The 24,607-nt window shown below is 32.7% G+C and overlaps 1 protein-coding gene across 3 annotated transcripts in view; it reads left to right on the forward strand.

Annotated features, from left to right (window-relative positions):
- Nucleotides 1-24,607, forward strand: part of Atrnl1 (attractin like 1) — a 725,103-nt gene that overhangs the window by 102,948 nt on the left and 597,548 nt on the right. For all 3 annotated transcript variants that reach the window (XR_009227328.1, XM_058581325.1, XM_046450211.2), the window contains one exon: nt 12,567-12,750. Coding sequence is in view for 2 of the 3 variants with exons in the window: in XM_058581325.1 (XP_058437308.1) it covers nt 12,567-12,750 (184 nt within the window). In the remaining variant the exon portion in view is untranslated. The remainder of the gene's footprint in view (nt 1-12,566; nt 12,751-24,607) is intronic.

Here is a 24,607-nt window from a genome sequence, read left to right on the forward strand (position 1 = left end):
AATCCTGTTAGTCCAGAGCCCTTTCACTTATCCGGCCCCTCCCCCTGTTCCTCCTCCCAGCCAGCCAGCCAGGTCCTGTTCACCGGAGGCGGTTCCCCAAGGATCTGATTACACTTGCAGCCCCACCGCGTGTCCTATATCCCGAACGATGAACACCCTCTCTGTCATTCATCTAAGCCCCAGTGCTGTGGTGGGGTGATCTGGGAACCAACAGTTTAATTTTTCCGGACGCCTTTGGTGGGCACGCCCCCAGAAACTGGCGGCTAAGATCTTGGGTGTCGCCGCTGGTGTTAAGGGGAGGTGGGGATCTGGAATCCCCTCTGGTGTTAAGGGGAGGTGGGGATCTGGAATCCCCTCTGCTTCCCTACAGACACGCCCCCAGAGAGATTCCCGAGGTTTCTGGCTGCTTGTATCTGGAGGGGGTGGGAGTCACACACCTGCTAATGTGGATTCCGCTGGGAAGGAATTCTGTCGGCGGAACTCTGGTGATGTCACCTCTCTGCTATGGCGGGCCCCAGGCTCCTTGCCGGAGTGTCCGAAGGGAGGGGTGGGACTGGTCTGTCTCTGGTTGGTTTCAGCTCCCGGTTTGCTATTTCATGAAGGCTTGGCGAGAGACCTCTTCCTAGAGTCCCTGCACCGCTCCTGCTGGGCTGCGCCTCGGAGGCTATCCGCCCTGACGCGGGGGCCGCGTGCAGGCAGCCGACAGTCACCGAGTCGTGCGGGCAGCGGCTGGCGGGTCTGGACCTCTGCGCTGCGTGGCGGAGATTCACTCGTCTAGGGCAAACTGTCACCTCCAAAAATCCTTCCAATTCCCGGCCGGTCTCTCTTTAGTGGAATTTTGCTAGGAGTTTCTCAGCAGGTCGAATCTAAGCGTATCCATGCGTCTCTCTGACCCCGTTGTTGAGGAGGTACTGAAAGCGCTGCCTCCCCACTTGCGGCCATGTTGGATCCCCTGCATTCTCTGTTTTTGAAAAAAAAAACATTCTCTGTTTTTCTTTGAATAATGAAAGGATGTTTACTTTCATTGTTTTTTGTGCATATATTGAGATGATTGTATGTTTTTTGTCTTTCATTCTGTTGATATGGTATGTCACATTTTTAAAATTTGTGTGTATTCTACTGTCATTGCACCTCTGAGATAAATCCCACTTCACCATGAATGATTCTTTCATGGGCTGTTGAATTTCATTTGCTAGTGTTTTATTGGCAACTTTTGCCTCTATGTTCATCAGGGTTATTGGCCTCCAGTTTTCTTTTCTTATAGTTTCCTCTGTGGCTTTGATAATCAGGGTAGTGCTGGTCTCATAAAATGAGTTTGAAAGTGTACCCTCCTCTTCATTTTTTGGGAAGAATTTGAGAAGGACCGGTGTTACTTATTTAAATATTTCTCAGCATTCACCATTGAAGCCATCTGTTTTTTTTTTTAGCTTTTCTTTGTTGGGAGGATTTTGATAAAAGACTTAATTTCCTAACTTGTTATTGGTCTATTCGGATTTTCTGTTTCTTCATGGTGTAGTTATATATATCTAGGAATTTATCCATTCCTTATAGGATATCCAAGTTGTTGGCATATAATTGCTATTTCTAACAGTCCTTTATATTTCTGAGGTATCAGTTGTAATATTACCTCTTTTGTGTCAGATTTTATTTCTATGAGTTTTGTCTATTTTTTAAATTTTTACTCAGGCTGCAGGTTTGCCAACTTTATCTTTTCAAAGAACCAACTCTCAGTTTCATTGCTTTTTGTCTGTTGTTTTTCTAGTCTCTAATTCAATTATTTCTGATCTGAAATTTATTATTTCTTTCCTTCTACTAACTTTGGATTTAGTTTTTCTCTTTTAGTTCCTTGAAATTTAATCTTAAATATTTGAGATCTATTTGTAATAGATCTCATTTTTTTCCCTATTAATTCCCTTCTTAGAACTGGTTTGCTGTATCCCATAAGTTTTGCTACTGTCTCAAGTTATTTTTAAATTTCTATTTTATTTTCTTATTTGACCTGTTTTTAATTTTCCACACATTTTGAATTTTCTGAAATTCCTCTGATATTTCTAATTTTATACCATTGTGATAAAAAGATACTTGATATTGATTCATTCATCTTAAATTTATAAGACTTCTTTTGTGGCCTAACATAAGACCTATCCTGCAAAATATCCATGTGTGCTTTAGAAGAATGAGTCTTCTACTGCTATTGCTGAAATTGCCTGTTAGGTTCATATGGTCTAAAATATAGCTCCAGTCCAATGTGTATTATGTCTGAATAGTCTCTCCATTGTTAAAAGTGGGACATTGAAGTTCTCTTTCTCATTGTATTTTATTTTATCTATCTTTCAGGTTTAATAATTGCTTTATATATTTAGGCGCTCCAGCATTGGACATAATTGTTACAGTTTCTTGAGGATTTTATCTCTTTGTCATTGTATGGTGTATAGTTACCTCTGCCCTCTTTTGATTTCTATTTGCATGGAATATCTTCTTACATCTTTTTACTTTTAATATGTGTGTGTCCTTAAAGATGAAGTGAGGTTCTCGAGGGCAGCAAAGAGTTAGGTCTTGTTTTTTAATCCATTCAGCCACTATATATCTTTTGGTGGGAGAATTTAATCCATTTATATTTAAGATAGTTATTGATAGGTAAAGACTTACTACTGCCATTTTGTTAATTTTTTGTCTTTGTTTTTTTAAATATTTATTTTTTAGTTGTAGGTAGGCAAACAATATCTTTATTTCATTTTTATGTGGTGCTGAAGATTGAACCAAGTGACTCATGCATTCTAGGAGAGTGCTCTACCACTAAGCCACAACCCCAGCCCTGTCTTCTGTTTTTTTTTTTTTTTTTAAAGATCTTTAGTTCTTTGCTATCTTCCTTTATGATTATATTATTTTCTATAGTGATATGCTTTGAACTTTTTATGTTTATGTATCTGCTATAGATTTTTGCTTTTTGGTTACTATTAAGCTTATATAAAACATAGTTATAAAAGGCTGTTTCAAGCTGATATCAATTTAACTTTGATCACATAAAATAACTATGCTTTTACTTATACTCAACTCCAATATTGATCTTTGTCTATTATGTATCCCTTAACAAGTTATTTCACTATGATTTACAATATATACCTTAATCTTGTCATATTCTACCTGCAAGTTATTATTGTTTCTAATACTTCTGCCTTTTAATTTTCATACTAAAATCATGATTTGCATAACACAATTACAGTATTATTTAACTAAAATAATTAATTAATTTCGGGGGTACTGGGGATTGAACTCAGGGGCTCTCTGCCCAGCCCTGTTTTGTATTTTATTTAGAGACAGGGTCTAACTGAGTTGCTTAGCACCTCACTGTTGTGGAGGCTGGCTTTGAACTTATGATCTCTTGCCTCAGACTCCTGAGCTGCTGAGATTACAGGCATGTGCACTGCACTTGGCTTCGAGTATTTTATTTTTACTGTCTATTAGTTTTACCAGTGAGTTTTATACTTTCATGTTTTTATGTCGTACCTCATTGAGAGCAGATAACTGCTTTTTGCTCTCAACCTCATCTGACAGATGCTGCCTTTTACTTGGTGTATTTTAGACAATCTACATTTAGTATGGTTATCAATGTGATTGAGTTTAATCATGGTATTTTGATTTTTGTCCTCTATTTGTCATGTCCATCTTTTTCCCCTTTTTATTATGTGAATATGTTATATAATTTCATTTTTCTTTATTATTAACTTCTTTAACATAATTGTTGAAGTGCTTAAATTTAGGTCTACTAGTTTGTTATTCATTTCCTGTTTGCTTACTTTCATTTCATTCCTGTTTCCCCTTTCCTGTTTTCTTTTGTATTATTTGACTTTTTTTTGCAGTATTCCACTTTAAGCTTATTTAGTGTGATTTTGACATTACCTTTGTAATTTTGAAAAGTAATTTTTTCTTTGGATTTTAAGATACGTCCTTAACTTTTTACATTTTATTTATCATCAATATTTTGCCTTGTGGGTTGGAATGTAGAAGCCTTACCACAGTTTACCCTCTCCAATCTATATTGTAGCTGCTTACTTACTGTGTCTACATACATTGGAAACACCATAAGGACATGTTGTTATTTTTTGTTTCACCCCATCAAATGGACAAGAAGGAAGAAGAAAATAGTCAATATTTACTCAAGTATTTACCTCATCTATTGTTCTTCCTTCATTCTAAGTTTTCTTTCTTTGCCATTTCCCCTTGTTCTGAAGAGCTTCTTTTAGCATTTCTTTTAGAACAGTTCCATTAAATATATGGGTTATCTTCTTTGCATCTGAAAATGTGTTTATACATGTCTATGTAGGATATGTTTATACATATAGAATTGTGAATTATAGTTTTTTTCAGCACTTAAAAAATGTTGAGCCACACCCACCCACAAAGAAAGGAAAACGTTGAGCTACTTCCTCCTGGCTTCTGTGGTCTAAAGTCACAGTTAAAAAAAAAAAAAAATATATATATATATATATATGTATACACACACACACACACACACACACACACTTAGTTGTAGATGGACACAGAATCTTTATTTTATTTGTGTATTTTTATGTGGTGCTGGGGATTGAACCAACTGCCTCACACACGCTAGGCAAGTGCTCTACCACAGAGCTACAATCTGGCCCAAAGTCACAGTTTTTTTGAATTGTTGTTCTTCTATAAGTAATTTGTCACTTTTTTCCTAGTCACTTCCACGATATTTTTTTCATCTTTAGTTTTCAGTAGTTTATGTTTTTGGTGTGAATTTCTTTGAAAATATTATTTATAATTTGCTTATCTTTTTGAATCAATAGGACTATTCATTAATTTTACTTTTTGTTTTATTTTTGTGTGATTTACAATATATACCTTAATCTTGTCATATTCTACCTGCAAATAATGTTATAACATGTTATATATATAGTGTTAGAACCTGGCAACAGTATATCTGTATTTTATTCCCTTTCTTTTGAGCTGATATCATATTTCTATGTTATAAACATCACAAGAAATTGTTATGTTTGTTTTGAAAATTTTAAGTAGACAAAAATTGAGAGATGAATTATTTTATAATTATTTACATATTAAGTTTTCCCTATATTCTTCATTTGTCTGTATAAGTACATTTCATCTGGTATTAGGTATCATTTTCATTTAGTCTAATATCTCTTATAGGGTATGTCTTTGCTTGCTTTTTTCATTTTTGTCTTAATAGACTTTTCTTTTTCTCTTATTTTTGAAAAAATATTTTTCTGGGCATAGAATTCTACTTTGATGGTCTTTTGTTTTTTAATTTCAATTTCTGTGGTACTTGGAATTGACCACAGGGTTCCAAGCATGCAAGGTAGGTGCTGTATTACCAAGCCTTGTACCCAGACCTATTTTTGGTTTTGGAACAGAAATATTAGGTTGACAGTTTTTTCCTTGTCTTAGTAGTTTTAAAATTACTTTCATGGCCCTTCATACCTTTTTCTTCTGCTTGCTCATCTTCTACTTCAGGATTTTCTTTGATGGGGGTTTCTTTATACTTTTCCCCCTTTATTTGTATTTCATTTACCTTTTTGGTTTTGTGAAATTAAGGCTTCACTAAATTTTGGAAATGATTTCTTCAAACATTAATTCTATCTACCCTACCATGACCACATATTTTAAGTTCTTTCCCCCTATAATATCTAATATTGTATTAATACTCTTAAATGTATTTTCATTTTAGGTACTGTATTTTTCATTTCTAGGCATCTCATTTTTTTCTTGTGCAGGTCCTGGATATTAAATCATGACCTTGTGCATTTAGGCAAGCACTCTTCCACTGTGCTAAACTTTGGGTCCTGTTTTATTATTGTTTTTTTAATCTTCCAGTTCTCTGCAATGTTATTGGACATACTTGAGCATATTTTCAATAGTTTTTTTAAACATTCTGTTCTGCTGTTTCTGTCTTCTATATTATTTCTGGGTCTCTTTCTATAGTTTGTTTTTTCTTCTTGTGAAAGGTAATATTTGCCTTGCCTTCTTACAATTGTTCATTTCTTAATGCATTTCGGAAATTGTATATTTGTACTTTCCCAGTTCTTGGATTTTGTCATATTCCTTTAAGTAGTGTTGGAGTTTGTACTAACAAGCAGTTAAGTTACCTTATACCACTATTAGCATTTTGGAAGTTTGCTTCTGAGGTTGTTGTGAGTGGATTTTTTGTAGTGTATTGCTCATGTATTCCAGTATTATGACCTTTTCTCAGGGCTCTACCAAACAGCTCTTGTAGAATGAGTTGTTATTATTATCTTCTTCTCTCTTGTTACTTGGAGCACAAATTCTTCTGAGTCCTCTTTGAGATCCAAGAGTTGTTGAGCTTGTTAGTTTTTTAGTGGTCTTTTTCATAGGCTCAAGTAGTTTTCTCCTATGGAAGTACCAGTGGCTACTCAACTAGACTCCTTTTCTTGGTGCTCAATTGCCTCAACTCTAGTATTGTGTCCTACGAATTCTAGCTCCTTTGGTTTCTTTGAACTCTCATCTTTATTTTCTCAATTCAGCAAGGTCTTCAGACACTCTTTGCAGTCTGAGATTGCACTTCTTATTCAGACTCACTTATTATGCAGTGGTCAGGACCTTTCCTTCAGTCAGTATGCTCTGGCAATCACAGAGATTACCCAGTTTCTCTTTTATTTAAGATCAGTGTCCTGTGGTGCTTGGTATTCAGTATCTTGAAACTATTTTTAATATATTCTTTTCTGGTTTTTAAGTTGTTCATGGCAGGAAGTTAAATGCTTTATAAATTACTCTATCACAGCCTAATGAAGAACATTCAGTGCATTTGAGTAATTTTTGTTTTTGACTTTTACATCGTTATCCTGTGTTAGTATCTTTAGCTAATTTATTATTTATTAAATAAGTACATGTATTAATTTAGTCATGAATTTATAGCTCATTTATTGAGCTACTTTTGAACTGTGATACAGTTTTTATAAATTGGGAATATGATAGAGGACATTACCAAATTAAATATAAAATGCATGCATAGTAACCTGCCATAACATTACATAATGCATACATGTCTCAAAATATCATGTGATACATGTATCAAAATGTCATGTGGTATTCTTTAATATGAACAATTTTTATGAATGAGTTAAAAAAGCAAGTTACATGTAAATAAAAACTTTTTGAGTTCACCTGTATTTTGTTATCTTCAATATTTGTTGAGACCAACTGATTTTTTTTTATAGTATATGAACATTTTCAAGTACAAAATAACATAAGAAGAGTGAGAATCAGGGGCTCTGGATGTGGCTCAGTGATAGCACATGTGAAGCACTGGGTTTGATTCTCAGCGCCACATAAAAAAATAAAATAAGGGCATTATGTTCATTTATAACTAAAAACATTTAAAAAAATTTAAAAAAGAATAAGAATCATAGTTAATATTACATTTAAGTTTGTTTCCTATTTGAACCAAATTATTTCCTTTATTTTTTTTTGTCTAAAACCACTCCAGACCACTGTGGTAATATTTAAGCATACATTTGCATTAGACCTGTGTCATGACGCTCATACTTTTTTTAAAAATTGTTTTTTAATGTTTGTCAAGTAGTTAAGTGAAATATTGCATTTAAGGTGAATTGTCCTGATTACTAATAAGGTGAATGTATATGATAACTTAAACTGAGATAATTGTTGATTTATATATAGCTGTAAGAAGTAGTAACAGAGTGATCCTGTATACACTTTACAATTTTATTCATTAATAAGATCTTGAGAGGGTTGGGGATGTGGCTCAAGCGGTAGCGCGCTCGCCTGGCATGCATGCAGCCCGGGTTCCATCCTCAGCACCACATACAAACAAAGATGTTGTGTCCGCCGAAAACTAAAAAATAAATATTAAAAAATTCTCCCTCTCTCTCTCTCTTAAAAAAAAAAGATCTTGCAGAAATTCAGTGTAATGTTCCAGCTCTGTTTATTGACACCGATACAATCCTCTATTCCTATTCAGATTTTCCTAGTTTTGTACTTGAGTGTGTGTATGTGCACATTTAGTTTTGTGCAGTTTTTTGTATGTTTCAAGTGTCTGCCACCACAGTCATCATTATAGACAGTTCCCCATCACAGTCAGTCCAGAATAGTCCATCTCTCCAAGATCATTCACATTTTCCTTTTAAACTCACCCACCTCCCTTGTACCTCTGCTCCCTCTTCCCATTAACTAGTGACAACTATAGTTCTCATTTCCACAATTGTGTCATTTTAAGAATGTGATGTATTTATACATAAGATAATTTTGATATATTTGTGCTTTTTATTTTATTATTGTTTTTTGTTTCTCAGGTTTCCTGCGAGTTATGTTATTTTTAGGATTTCATCTTGATTTGCTTATAGTGTTCTTGAGCATCTCTTTGTCTAATTTTTAAAAAAATATATTTTAGTTGTTGATGGACCTTTTTTTTATTCATTCATTTATATGTGGTGCTGTGAATTGAACCCAGTGCCTCACAGATGTGAGGCAAGCACTCTACCACTGAGCCCCAACCCCAGCCCTTGTCTCATTTTCTTGGTGCTCTAGACTCATCACAGTCTATAGGCATCATCATTTTAGTACCTCAAGTAAAGTCTGGAAACCTTGCTTCCATTTACATTAGTTTATCTTCCCACTTTTACATATTGTCTTGAGTGTCATATGGTATTATTTTTGTCTCCATCAAATAAGATTTATAAACTTCATGAGAAGAAGGAAGGCTTCAACGTTATTTTATCATTCCTTTTCTGTTTGAAAAATTTCCCTTAGCTGTTTTTTAAGAAATTTTTTTTTAGGTGTAGATGGATACAATATCTTTATTTTATTTTATTTATTTTTATGTCGTGCTGAAGATTGAACCCAGTGATTCACACATGCAAGGCGAGTGTACTACCACTGAGCTACAACCCTAGTTCCACCTTAGCTCGCATTTTTTTTTTTTTAGTCTTTATTTAAGAGTCTATCCCTCTTAATTCCTGAAGCACAATTTCACGAGAGGTAGATTCATGCTTGATGGTTAGTTTTTCCCCTAATACTTGAAAAATGTGCTGCTTCTTTTAGGCCTTAATGTTTTCAGATGAGAAATCCACTATTATTAAATTGACGTTCTCTATAGGTAATGTGTCTTTTCTCTCAGTATGCTTGCAAGATTTTTTTCCTCCTATGTCTTTAAAGTTTAGAAATTTAATTAAGATGTATCTTAGCATGGATTTCTTTAGATCTATCCTGTTTAGAATTTGCTTGTTTTCTTAAATCTGTAGGTTTATGTCTTATACAAAATTTATAAGTTTATAGCAATCATTTCTTTAATACTTTTTTAGCCCCATTTCTTCTTCTCTTCTTCTTCCTCTTCCTCTGATGATATGAATGTTTGATCATTTGTTATTGTCTCAAAGGTCTCCAAGACTTGTTTTTGTTGTTGATTTTCTCTGTTTTTTATTTTATTTTATTGATCTGTGAGGGTTTTTTGATCTGTTCAAGTTTACAGGGTTCCCCCACCCTCCCCTTTGAGCCTATCCAGTTAGTTTTTATTTGTTATTCTAGTTTTCCTTTAACTTTTTTTGGCTGAGATTTTGTTGTTGTTGTTGTTGTTGATGTTTCAAGAGTATTTTTGATTGCTTGTTGGGATATTTTTATTATGATTACTTTAAAATCCTTGTCAGATGATTTCAACATCTGATTCAGCCATCTCAGTGCTAGTGTTCCTTATATTTTCTCATTCAAATTGTGATTTTCCTGTCTTTAATGCGATGTGCAATTTTTGATTGTACCTTAACATTTTGGCTTTTATATTGGCAGTATTTGGGCCTAATTTAAGTCATTTAACAGGTAGGTATTTAGGTCTTGTGATAGGACCTCCATTTCCAGTGTTGGGCATGGTGGGGATGGGGAACTGTTTCTCCCTTCTGTTTAATGTAAGTAGTGTTTGTTAGGTCTCTGGGGCTGATAGGATCATCTGGTGTTGTCCATGGGATTCTTGTTACATCTAGGGAGATATAATCCTACCAGAGTTACCTTCTTCTTCATGATTGAGGTGGGAGAATGTTGAACTTGGACATCTTCTTCCTTTGGGGGAGGTCAGGAGATACACTTCCTCCAGACCTGGAGTCACTGGCCAGTGTGCTTTCCTCTTTATACCTTTTAGAATTCTCCTTTGATTGTCACTCAACGCTATTTATATGGTCTGTGTGGAGGAGCAATGCCCCATATGTTGACTTTTAAACTTTTGATTTATTAATTAATTTTTCTTATTCTAGATTTTCTCAAATAAAAAGGAATAGCAATGATACACTCCTGAAAGAATTTTTATTAAATGAGACAGTGGAGCACTTTCTGAGAGATAGGACATGATGTCTTAGATAATGAAGCTGCTGATGATTACAAAGTTGGTTATTACATTATTGTTTTTTAAGAGCAAATTAAGAACCCAAATAGTTATTTAAATAAGTTACACATTACCAATATAATGAAATTTAGCTGCTAAAAATGTAAGAAAGGGTGTGGACAGATTCCTCAAATGTTTTAAGTAAAGAATAACAACCAAACAGTATTTTGGGAGGCATATCTATCTATCTATCTATATATATATATATCTATCTATCTATCTATATATATATATATATATATATATATCTCCAGTATGTGTTTTATACTAAAATGTGTATATACTAAAATGTTTAGAACTATCACTTGTGAACATACAGAATATATAAGATGGTGAAAAATAACTCTACAAAGTGGGCTGGGGCAAACGTTATTTTTTCACTTTTACATTTATAATTTTTTATTCAATATTTTTGTTACAAAGCCAGTTTATCTTTCTTTTTAAAAAGAGATCAATCAAGATGGGCTGGGGTTATGGCTCAGAAGTAGAGCACATGTAAGGCTCTGGGTTTGATCCTCAGCACCACATAAAAATAAATAAATAACATAAAGGTATTGTGTCCAACTACAACTAAAAAATAAATATTAAAAAAAAGAACAAGCAAGAATATGAAAAACTTTTATTTTAGGCATATGTGAACATTTAACAAGTGGCTAAAGAATATTAATCAAATTCTGTAAAGCACAATTGGCTTTAATGATTCCTTTTGATACTTCATATTTTTTATAGCCAGTGAAGAATCACTTTCTTCACTACCTTAGAATATTGTAAATGTGAAGAGTTTTTAACCATCATTTTCATTTTTTATTAATTTGGGTATTTTCAGTGAACTCTCTATGATGTCAAAGTTTAGTTGACAAGATAGAGGTATGATAGAGTTACGGTCTGGGTGTACATTTAAAAACAAATGACAGCCCAGTGTGATGGCACATGCCTGTAATCCTAGCAGTTGAGCCTGAGACAGAAGGATTGAGAGTTCAAAACCAGGCTCAACAACTTAGCAAGGCCCTAAGCAACTCAGTGAGACTCTGTCTCTAAATAAAATACAAAAAAGGCCTGGGGTTGTTGCTCAGTGGTTAAGCACCTGAGTTCAATCCCTGGTACCAAAACCCCAAAACAGACAAACAAAAAAACAAATGACAGATTTCTTTATAGTTGCTCTTTATCATCTAAATTTTCTAAGGCCAACAAACTACATGCTTTTTATCTGCATGTTCTTATAAGTATGCCTTGCATATGGTTATCTCTATAAATGAACCAGCAATAGGGAGTACGTGCCTCTGCTAAATACAGCAAGTAGAGTGGAATTTAATGTTGAGAATTTACTACACAGATGCTAGAAGGGCTAAGGATACCCAAGGTAGTGGGATCACCTGGAAATCTAGAAGCTGAAATACAGCAAGGCTGGAGCCTGTGATCACATCAGCTCCTGAGCTACTGCAAGTGCCACTTTTGTCCCTAAGCTGGAAATACCCCTACTCAGTGTTATGAAGCCAACACTGCCATTACTTCTGTTTGCCATCTGTCCTTTATTGCTTCTAGAGACATAAGAAGAAGATGTTTCTTCCTTTGTCTTCTAATCTCTTATTTGTAGTTAAATTGGTGGATCCTAACAATAACACAGTTGTCAAGAGCCTTGGAAATTTAGTTTTAGGACCAGCGTTTGTTGAAAATTTGCTGAGTTAATTTTAGTTAAGGACAGTGATCATATAATTTTTATTTTTGTACTATTAGTGACTAATTAAAAGTTAGTCACATAGTAGGCTCTCATAAAATACTTGCTAAATAGTTTATTTAGGCTTATATTTGAATCCGAAAATGTGTAGAAGAATAAAGATGCAATTTATTAGACTTTTTCTTTTGTGAAATAATGATAATTTTTTCAAATGTGACAAATTTCCCTTTTCTCTTGTACACAGAAATTCGGATTTTCAGTATTTCAGAGTATAAATTTCTCTAACGAAGGACAAGTGTTACTCAGCTTTAGTGTTACTTTGTATCTAATGTAGCACTTAGCACATTTTTAATACATTTCATGACTATTAAGTAATACTAAATAACTATTAAGTATACAGTATTTACTCATAAAAATGTGTCATTAAAACTAACTTGTTGATAGTTTTGGTGATATATGAATTGCATTTTTAAACACCTATGGTTTATTTTCTTTCCATTATAGCATCAAACACTTGGCTTGTTCCAGAAACAAAAGGTGCTATTGTGCAAGGTGGATATGGGCATACAAGTGTGTATGATGAGATAACTAAGTCCATTTATGTTCATGGAGGCTATAAAGCATTGCCAGGCAACAAATATGGATTGGTAGATGACCTTTATAAGTATGAAGTTAACCCTAAGACTTGGTGAGTAGATGGGGCAGAAGCATGGTAAGGAGAAGATTTGGTGTTTGTTGTATTTCATATTTGTGTTGTGGTGGCATTTACCAAATATTTTCACAGAAAACTTCTTGGATTTTTTCCATATTTATACCAACTAACAACATGTTATTATGTAGCAATAACATAAAATACATAAATAACTTTTCTGTGTAGCCATCATTTATATAAATGATTCACTTTAAGATGATTTCTAATCCCACAGAAATACCATTTTTCCTGCATTACTTATACTGATAAGTGCTTATATCATGTTAATTTTAGATGAGGAATTTTATTTAACACTGTAACTGAGCTCTGATAGAATTTATCCTAGGATTTGTTCTTCTTTGAACTCATATTTTATTGATATTCGAAAATATAAAAAATATTTCTTCTGTTTCATCATCTAATTTCCTCTGAAGTAAAAAGCTTATGATATTTGGTTCAATTTTCCTTTTTTGTTGTTATCAACAATGCTGCAATATATGTCTTCTGTTCTTCCTGTGACCGCGTGCAATAGTTTCTTTAGGGTATACACTGAAAAGTGAAATTGCTGTGTCTGAGGGTATTAACACCCTCAACTTGACTGCATGTTGCTGAATTGCTTTTTGGGTGATTGTGGTAATGTATACTTCCAACAGCAGGGTATGAGTGTCTTTGTGTCTTCATGTTGTCACCAATACAACTATCAGGATTTTTACTTTTGTCAATGTGGTAGGTATGAGTAATATCTTACTGATATTGTAATGTGCATTTCTCCAATTACTGCTATGAATAGTGTTATTTTATGTAGTCATTTGATTCTTGTTTAATAAATTACCTATTTATATATATAGCATTCTCTTTATGTTTGAAATATTGTTAATTTATTTTTCATTTATTGATTTTATGAGTATATAAACTTTAATATAGAATTTATTATAGAATTATTGTATTTATTTCCCTTTGTAAAATCTGGGAAATGAATATTTTAAGACAGTATACATTCTTTTGAACTTCTAGCTTTTCATTACTTTATATGTTTAAAGAAAGAACAGTTTTCCACTAAGCTGTGATTTCTTCTGCTACCTCTACTTTCAAAAATATACCTGGATTTCTACATTCTTTGAAAAAAATAGATAGGATTATTAGACTTTTTCTTTTGGGAAATAAATAAGAGTTTCTCATACATGACAGAAGATTCAAGCTACAGATTGAAGAATTCTGTGAGCACCAAGGGAGTAAGTACAAAGAAACTTAGGAGATATCATGGTAAAGCTGCTGAAAACAGGAAGAAAAAAATTTAAAAGCAGCTAGAGGGGAAAAGGCATGTTCCCTCTCTTAGGGGCAATACTAACAACTGATTTATTAACTGAAAGCATGAAATCAAGAAGGCATGATATTTTTAGATGGTTGAAAGAAAATAATCACCAGCCTATAATTATACCCAGTGAAATATACTTTTAAAAAATAAGTGAGATAAAAACATTTTTAGAAAACAAGAACCTAGAGAATTTGAGTATAGCTGATTGGGAGTAAAGGAAATAATAAATAAAATAAATGCTATTGAAGTAGAAGAAAAATAGTCCTAGATACTTGATAGAATATAGAGAAATAAAAAAGCATAAATTTAAATAATTATTTTATAAAAGTCTGATAATAATAGAAGCTCAAATACACATATAATTCAAATGCATGAAAATGATGGCATGAATTTCAGGAAGAGAGATGAGTGGGTGTGAAAACCTCATATCCTCATATAACATGGGAATTGATAAACTAATATTACATATTAATAGGTAAGGGTTTGAGATTTTATTATTAAGTAACAACCAGCATAAAAGTGCATCTTTGTATATCTAGCAAGGGAATAGATGGGAAAATGAGGATGGTGACAAGTTCTCCGTGGAATTGGAAGAAGGCAAGAAAGACATGGAAAAGGAACAGTAGGTGTGTCAACTAGGATATCGTGAGATGTGCATTTAACTACAGAACACTTGATGATTACATATAGATGTGAGGAAATCAAAGTTTACTAAAGTGAGAGAACGATATTCCAATTAAAGGCCAACAGGTTTTGAACTGAATATAAAAAAAAATCTAGTCATCTGTTTCCTAGAAAAGGTTGAAATAAAGATATTTAGAAAAGTTGAAAATAAAAGGATAGAAGGAAGATATGTCTTCTAATAACCAAATAAAAGAAAATTGGCACAGCTGTGCTAAAATGAGACAAGTACGAATTTGAGCCAAGTGTCTCCCTGGAACATATAATAATTCTGAATTTAGGTAGACCTTATAATACAATGTTAAAATTAATAAAGTAAAAGTTGACAGAATAAAACAGAACAAATCATAGTACAGTATTTTTAATCCAGTTCCCTTGGTAATTGACACAAGATCAGTAAATTGAAAAAACAAAAATATCAAAGGTTGAGTAGCACAACTAACAGTTTGGTTTTGATATTTGAGAGCACAGAACTATATAATTGCAGCATACACATTGTTTCTAAGTACTTATGGAAGTTTTCCAAAATTTACCATATGCTGGGTTTTAACGCAAGTCTCAACAGATTAAAAAGAATTGAAAACCTACTGAGTAACATATCACAGTGAAATGAACCCAAAAGTGAGTTCTTGGTGATTATACACAAAAAAATCAGAAAAACCCTAATATAAAAATTAATAAACTCCTTAGAAATAATTGGTCAAGGAATAATTAGAAGATATTTTGTACAGAATGATAACACATTAAAATATATGTGATTTAGGGAATAAGAGGGAGAGTTATACCTTTTGAGTGTATTTATTAGAAAATGCTTTTAAAAGCCTGAAAATCAGTAGTCCAAAGCATCTTTTTATGAAGCTACATAAAAAACAGCAGAGTAAGGATAAAGAAAATAAAGATAGGAAAAGGAAAAGAATATGAGATTAGATCACAAATTAATGAAGTAGAATGATGTAGACAATCCATAAAGTCACCAGTAATCACCAAATATGTTGGTTGGTAAAGAGTAATACAATAAATAATATAAAATAAACAAATTCCACACAGAACCTAAAAACAAAGATGTCATTCAAATAACATGTCAGGATTGAAAAGGGACATTGCTAAAGGTTGTATAGACATTGGAAGTTAAGAAGAGCATATGATTAGCAGATGTAAGACAGTAAATTTAAAAAATCAGATGAATCATGACAAATTTCTAGGAAAACAAAATTTTCCAGAATGACACATGAAAAGATAGAAATTGGAGTAATTTCATATCAATGAAATAGTCTGTAATTGAAATTCTTGCTTCAAAACAAGTAAACAATCATACATATAAACAAAAACAAAACAAAATGAGAAACCTTCCAGGCCTAGATCACCTCATGGGTGAAGTTTCCTTGGTAATTAAGATATTAAAGGAATAGAGAAGTAAAGTCCTATAATATTTTTAAATGATGTAGAAAAATATTTAGGTAAATTTAACATGTTTTCATGACACAAATTGTAGTGAACTAGAAGAAAAGCAAATAATTCACATGGTAAAAAATTCACTCTAACACAAAAACTATTGCAAATGTTCGGTGAAATGTTGAAAGCTTTTTCTTTTGGTTGGAGAAGAAGATGAGGGTTTTTGAATAAAACACCAGTTTTATTCAGCATTGTATTAGAGTTTCTAGGCAATGCAAAAAAGCATTTAAAGTAAAATATGATATCATACATAAGGTATATGAGCAATAGGTTGTTGCATAAAAGATCAATATAAAAAATCAACAAAATGTAATTGTGTATACCAGGAATAATTTTAAAGCAATATAACTTATGTTGCCATCAGAAAACATTAACAACTTAAGGAACAAATCTAAAGATGTATATGAAGGATCTTTACAGAAACAAAACTATAAGCCTGTATTGTGAGAAATTAAAGAAGAACTAGATAAATGGAGACTGCATTTTGATAATTGTTTGAAAAATCTCAATATTATAGAGATATAAATTCTACCCAAATGGATCTGTAGGTTTAATATAATCCTAATAAAATTTTAGCAGATAATTTTCTTTTGTAAACTAACATACTGATTCTAAAATTTATCTGAAAATGTGTAGGGCCAACTATAGTTAAAACAAATTCTAAAAGATCAAACCTGGAAGACTTCTAACAAATCTCATACAATATAAGATTATTATTGTAAAAATATGAAAATAGACAAATGTACATATGGACATTTGATCATTGACAAAGTTGGCACTGTGGAGCAGTTTTTTCAATAAATTGATCTGGGCCAATTGAATGTACAATTGGAAAAGTTGAATATTGGGCTCTCCCTCACAGCATACACAGAAATCAATGTCAGACCAATTATAGATCTCAATGTAAAAGATAGTTAGTATTCTAGAAGGTTCAAAGGCAAGTATATTTATTTTAATAGGTAAAAAATTTAAAAATGATTCAAGTAGTGGTATTCATAAAGAAAAGTAATAGCATGAACAATATTTATATATCTAAAATCATCACTAAGAAGATAAAAATGCAAGTCACAGTTTGGGATCTATTTAGAAATGTATAATGTCAGCAAAGGGCTGTCATCTTGAAAATGTAGAGAAGTACTACAGATCAATGGGAAAATGTAAGAAAACTCAATAAAGAAATGGACAAGAGATTTGAACAGATATGTCACAAAAAAGCTGTCCATGTGGTCAAAATATATACTATAAAGTACTCAACCTTATTAGTTGAGTTGTTGAAATTGAAGTCTGTGTTTGATTTGACTTCTCAAATTTAACATAGTATGCTACAAATGTATGATAATTTGACAAAGAGGGTCATTTTCAGTATATAATGACCAAATACATTTTTATTGCCACTTTTGGAAAAGAATCAAGTCATTTAAGTTCAGGATACAAGTCATTGCTGCCACCTCAATTCCTCAGGCGTAGTTATGTCTGATTTCTTCACAGTGAAAGACTAAAAGAATGAACATTCTTATTGCTGCAAGGGTTTAGATTCCAGGGTCATTGTAGACAGGATTTTGTAACCTTGTTAAATGAGACATCTCATAACATTTTTGCATGTATAGAATTTATAATTGACCACTTATGTCGTCCTTATTCCTCTATGCCAAGGTTTACTCTGATAACAGAGACCTCAGATTTTCTTGGCCTATTGTGTAGGTAGATCTTCTCCTCTATTGTGTTTTTTTTTTAACTCTGTGAAAAACCTCAAGTTTTAATAAATAAGGAATGTTTTAAATATTATTATTTACAACTGGCAGCTTTATTATTATATTATTATCAAATTTTTAAAATAAAAAATTTCAACTATGTTTTTAAAGATAATAAAAGGACAAGTAATGAACATAAGGATAATGCCTCTGTGGTACTATATTAGATCTGTACTTTTAAAAAGTCTTTGAATTACATATACTTAAAAATGTTTTCATAAAGAGGCTATTCATAGTTATATGAAATTAACTATTCTGGCTTTAATTTGATATAATGGGAGTTATTTTTACATTGAATTATTCAAAGCCAATCAAATTATTGAACTTTTGTGATTTTTCTAAGAAATTTAGCTGTCAGAAGTTTCATGAGGTGATATAGAACAATTTTATGAATATGTTATTAGTTAAATCACATTTCACTAAATCCTGATGAATATGCTATCCATTCTTTCTTATTTCTCTGCTTAGTGAGTATCTGAAGTGTTTTAAATAAAAATTTTATTGATTCTTTGTCAAACTCTGTATTGGAAGTAATCCTAATATATTCTTAGTAAGAGATTGATAATTTAAAATGTTATAGTACATATTTATATGGGAAGTAATAGAAATACACATGGTTACACCCACATGTTAAAAATAGTACAGCAGGGAGATTTATTAAAATTAGTACAAAATGTTTATACAGACAAGAAAGACTATTATATGTATAAACATCATGATAGGTTCTGATTTTTGGAATGCCTAGTTAAAATCACAAATTTATAAATTGATAATTTAAAAAACCCTATAGATTTACTTTTATCAAGTGATTTAAAATCTATAGTACTTTTTTCCTACTTTATTGTATAAATTGATAACTATTACATATGAACGAGTATATGAATATATGTATACACAGACACATAGACACACACACACACACGTATTTAACAGTTTTAGAACCACAAGAAAATGAACACTGCCCACCTAAGCCAATAAAAAGGACATTACGACTCCCTGGAAGCCCTTATGTGTCCCTCCATGGTGACACTCCCATCATTATCCCAAAGAGAGGTAACCATTATTTTAATATTGGGTTGATTACTTCTTTTTTATTATAGACTTTAAAAATTCTCTCTCTATATATATTTGCGAACAATCAATTAATTTGCCTGTTTTTGAATTTTTCATGTATTGGTTAACATTACACTTTCTTCAGAGACTTTTAAAAGTATATTTTATGTTTTGGAGATATGTTGTAATGATGAGAAGCAGATAATAAAAATAGAGAGTAAAATGTATTTTATATGGTAATAAGTGCTATGGAGGAAAAAGAAAGTATGGAAAGAGGATAAGAAGTTTTAGGTTGTTGCATTTAAAGAATGGCCAGAGAAGACCTCATTGAGAAGACATTTGAGTGGAATCTGCATGGGGTTAGTGAGTGAGCCATACCTATGGAGGACAGGTATCCTAGGAAGAGGGACATCTAGTACAACAGCTTGTAACAGTAAGGGGCCAGTATAGCTGGTGTATAAAAGTATCTTAAAGTAGAGTGAGGGAAGTGGTAGGAAATGACCTTAGGTAATTGGGAACCTATTCTGTAGGGTCTTGGTGGTCCTTATAAGGCTTTTATTTTGACATGGTGTGTTTAGTCAGCTTTTTGTTGCTGTGATCAAAACAACTGACAAGAACAATTTAGAGGAGGAAAAATTTATTTTTGGATCTTGGTTTCAAAGGTTCAGCTCTGACTGTATTTCTTTGGGCCAAGGTGAGGGCATAGTTGAGGACAACATCCAGAAAGGAGAGGGAGAGAAAGAGAGGAAAGGGAAGGGAAGGTGACAAAATACAATCCCTGTGGTCATGACCCCAGTGACCTATCTCTTCCATTTATGCTCCACCTCCTTATAGTTACTGCCAAGTAATACATTCAAATTACAAATCTATCAAGTATATAATCCGCCAGTTAGATTACAGCTCTCATTATATAATCATTTCACCTCTGAACACTGCTACATTGGGTATCATGTTTTTAATACTTGAGTTTTTTGGGAAACACTTTATATCTAAACCACAGCACATGGGTAACCACCAAAGGTTCTGAGCAGAGGTATGACATTGTCTGATTTAGGTTTGGGCTAGAGCATTCTGGCTGTTGTGTTGTGATTTTGATGTAAAAGCAGAAGCAGCAAGATGATTTAGGAGGATTGTAATAATCTAAGAAAGAGATGTGGTATCTGGGATCAAGGAGGCAATGGGAGGGTGATGAGAGTTGGTTGGTGGAACCAACATGGGTTGGATACACTAAGGGGTTGTATATGGAGCAGATGAGAAAGAAAGGAGTGAGAGATGAATATAACCAAAAGAATGGAATTGTGGTTAATTCAGATTTCAGAAAAAAGGGAAAGGTTAGAAGCTCAGTTTTATTTATTTATACATTTTTTTCACATATTTTGTTGGTGCATTATAATTATACACAATGGTGGGATTTGTTGTTACATATTTGTACATATAAAAATATAACAATATAACTTGGCCAATATCATTCCCCTTTTCCTTCCCTCCTCCCTTCCTCTGATTTCTTTACTCTCCTAGTCTCCTGTCAGGTTTCATGAGATTCCTTCAATTCCAGCTTTCTTTGCTTTTTCCTCTTTATCTTCTACATGTGAGAGAAACATGTAACCCTATATTTTTGAGTGTGGCTTATTTTGTTTAATTTAATGGTCTCAAGTTGCAGCCATTTACCTGCAAATGACATAATTTTATTCTTCTTTATGGTTAAATAAAACTCCACATGTGTATCTATACTACATTTTCTTTATCTATTCATCTGCTGATGGACACCTAGGCTGGTTCCATTGTTTGGCTATTGTGAATTGTGGTATAAACATGAATATGCATGTGTCACTATAGTATGATGGCTTTAATTCTTTGGGATAAATACCAAGGAGTGGTGCAGCTGGGTCACGTGGCAGTTCCATTCCTAGTTAGAAGCTCAGTTTTGGACACATTTAATTTACAATGTTTGTTATGCATCCTAGAGGATATATTAAATAGTCATCTGGATTCAGCAGTTTCAGAATCCGGACACACTAATTTTCTTGTCAGAGAGATGAGAAATAACTAGAAAAGGACACTGAGAATGAACCATTAATTATTTAGCAAGAAAACCTGGAGAGTGTTCTATTTGAGGCCAATAGCATTTCAAAAGAGAATGAAATTATCAGAAGCTATTTATAGGCAAAGTAATAAAGGTTGAGAATCTCTAATCCAAAAATCCAAAATTTGAAACTTTTGGAGCACCAATGTGATATTACAAGTGGAAAATTCCACAACTGATCCATGAGACAGTTCACTCTCAAAACTCAGGCACATTAAGAATATTGTGTAGAATTCCCAGTGGCTTGGAAAGCTGAGGCAGGAGGATCACATTCAAAGCCAGTCTCAGCAACTTAGGGAGCCCCTCTCTCGAAATAAAAAGTAACAAGGGCTGGGGATGTGGTTCATTGGTTAAGCACCCTGGGTTCAGTATGAAATAATCATTTAGGAGGAAGAGTGAATGGGTTAGGGAAATGTAGGGTTGTTGGCAGATTGTAGCCCCATATGAAAAACCCTACCATTTGAACATAGATTCTTTTACTAATTTCTGTTTTTCTGTGGTTGGGTATTGAATTGTTGTCTACTTTTTCAATCTTGAGCAGTTATAGTATAAATGTTTTATTTAGTCTTTATTGTTTTTAACACCAGTGCCTCTAAGCTATTTACTTAGGAGTATAAACCCTTGGTCAACTAAGCATGTTGAATGAGGACAGTGAGTACTCCCAGAACATTTATAGAAAATGTTCTTTAGTGGTGTGCAATACCAATAATTATTTTGTTAGAATAATTTCTAGTTGGTTGGGTTTTGTATGCTGTTTAAAATGAAATGTTTTTTGCTTCCTAAGTTTACAGTAACAAATTACTATAAACTTTGGGCTTAAAACAACAGAAATTTATCATCTAGTTCTAGAGGCCAAAAGTGTTAAATCAAGTTATCAGCAGGGCCATGCTCCTTCAAAGGCTCTACAGGAAAGCTCTTTGCTTTTTCCCGCATGTGGTGGATGCCAGAAAATCCTGAACTTTCTCTGATTGTAGCTGCCACATTCCAGTCTTAGCTTCTGTCTAAACATGGTTTTCTTATGAGGACACCAGTCACTGGATTTAGGACACATTAACCTAGTAGTAGATTAATGTGACCTCATTTTTATCTAACTAATACATGATCTCATTGTAACTTGATAATACCTGCAAAGATTCTCTTTCCAAGTGAAGCCACATACAGGTGTGAATTTTGAGGGAATACCATTTATTCTACCAGGACAGTATCTTTTTATTTCTTTTTTCTGCTTGTGACTTGATAGAAGTGTGGTTTCCCCTTAGGTTTTGATATTTTGTTCCTTGCCAGGTTTTCATATTTATTCCTGATCCAGGATCGTATCCAAGATTATGTCATATCTTTTTAGGTTCCTTTAATCTGGAACAATCTTAGTCATTTGTTTGAAGAATACACCCAATTTGGGTTTGATGTTTCCTCCTGATTTCATCCAAATTTTGCATTTTTCATAGGAATACCAAAATGTTGTGTTTTCCCATGACTTACGAAGTTAAATTTTTTTTGAAAAAAAATCTTTTTTTTATTAAGATAAAATTTGTATAATATAAAATTCTAAATTTTAAAGAGTACATTTTAAAGAGCACAAATCAGTGGTTTCTAGTATATTCATAGTGTACAATCATTGTCTAATTCCAGAATAAATCCATCACCTCCAAAAGAAACTTTGTATCTCCCTAATCTCCCTCTCTCCATGTCCTGGCAACCATTACTGTACTTTCTGTATCTCTATGTACTTGTCTGTTCTGGATATTTCATATATATGGAATTATACCAAATGTGGCCTTTTGTGTCTGGCTTCTTTCTCTTGATGTAATAATTTCATGTATGTTGTAGCATTTATCAGCTTTACTTCTGGTTTGTGGCATATGTTTTTATATGTCTTCTCTTAATTTTCATTTATATCAAAGTATTTTTTAATATTCTTGGTGTCTCCCCTCCCCCATAGTGGGGATAGAACCCAGGGCCTTGCACATGCTAGGCAAGCCTTATATCACTGAGATACATCCACAGTTACTCTGATATCCTTGTGATTCAAAATAATCATTGATTATTTTGAAATGTGTTATTTCATTTCTATATATTCGTGAATTTCTCAAATAATTTTCAGCTTTTGAGTTCTAATTTTATTTAATTGTAGTTAGCATACTTTGTATGATTTTAGTCCTTTCAGATTTATTGAGGTTTGTTTTGTGACCTAGCATGTGGTCTATATTAGAGAATGTTCTTTGTGTACTTGAGAAGAATATGTACTTTCATGTTGGCCATCTAGTATTCCATATTTTTTTTGTATATCTAGTTCATTTATGGTATCATTGAAGTCTTTTATCTCCTTGTTTATTTTATAGTGATTTCATTCATTTTATAAGTTAGATTTTAATGTCTGCTCGTATAGTTAATATATCTGTTCTCTCAAATCCTGTTGGTATTTGCTTCATATATTTTGGGGCTCTATTTGTTAGGACAAACATTTTTATAGTTGGTATGTTTTCTTAAAGAAATTTAATTGTTATAAACATTTATTATAGTCTAGAAACATGTTTAATGTCTTTTTGTTTGATGTTATTATAGGGATTCTTGTTTGCTGTCAACATATCTTTTGTATCTTTTTACTTTTATTATCTCTTTCAACTTAAATTTTGTTCAATGTAGAATGTATAGTTGAAACCTATTTTTTTGTTTTCTCCTAATCTTTTTTTATTTATGTATTTAATGCTATAAATTTAATGTTATATTTGACATAGTTGATTTATATCTGTCATTTTATTTATTTTTTGGTTTGAATCTCTGTACCTTCCTCTATCCTTATAAATCTTAGATTTGGTCTATGTTATTCCATAATTCTTGGATGCTGTGTTCATGGTTTCTTACCATCTTCACTGTGTGGTCAACTTTATTGTCTGAGGTTCTGTCTTTCAAGTGATCTAGTCTGTTGGTGATGCTTTCTATTATGTGTTTTATTTGGTTTATTGTTTCCTTCATTTCAAAGATTTCTGTTTTTTTTTCTTTTCAGAATCTCTGTTTCTTTAAGTAATCTTTTGCTACCTGTATTTGCGCTTATCTCTTTGTTGTGTGGTAAATGGTTGCCTGTATTTTCTCTCTTATCTCTTTGTTGGAGTGATCAATTTCTTCATGTATTTGCTCTCTTAAGTCATTCTTTAATTCGCAGATCATTTTAATTGTGCACATTCTGAACATCTTCTCTGACATTTTATCTATTCTGCTGTCAGTGGATTCTATCACTGTAGTATCTTGGTTTGTTTGGGGCACTTCCCTCTCTTATTTTTTCATGTTGTCTGTGTGCCTTCCTCTCTTGCAGTGTGGCCCTGAGGTATTGAAGTTTCTACCCTATAATCTTGTAATGTCCCTGCAGGTTACCAATACCTTTATTTAAAGGAGAAATCAATGTTTATACCCAATTCAATTTTACCAATATGTAGCCATAAATCAATTAGCTTCTATTTAGACATTTATAGTTTTGTCACTATAAACAGAAATAATGAGTTTGATTATCTTTTACCACATAGC

This window comes from Marmota monax, unplaced genomic scaffold (genome assembly GCF_021218885.2).
Source record: "Marmota monax isolate L192 unplaced genomic scaffold, Marmota_monax_Labrador192_F-V1.1 WCK01_AAM20220418_F8-fsc00004, whole genome shotgun sequence".
In the NCBI taxonomy this organism is placed as follows: domain Eukaryota; kingdom Metazoa; phylum Chordata; class Mammalia; order Rodentia; family Sciuridae; genus Marmota; species Marmota monax.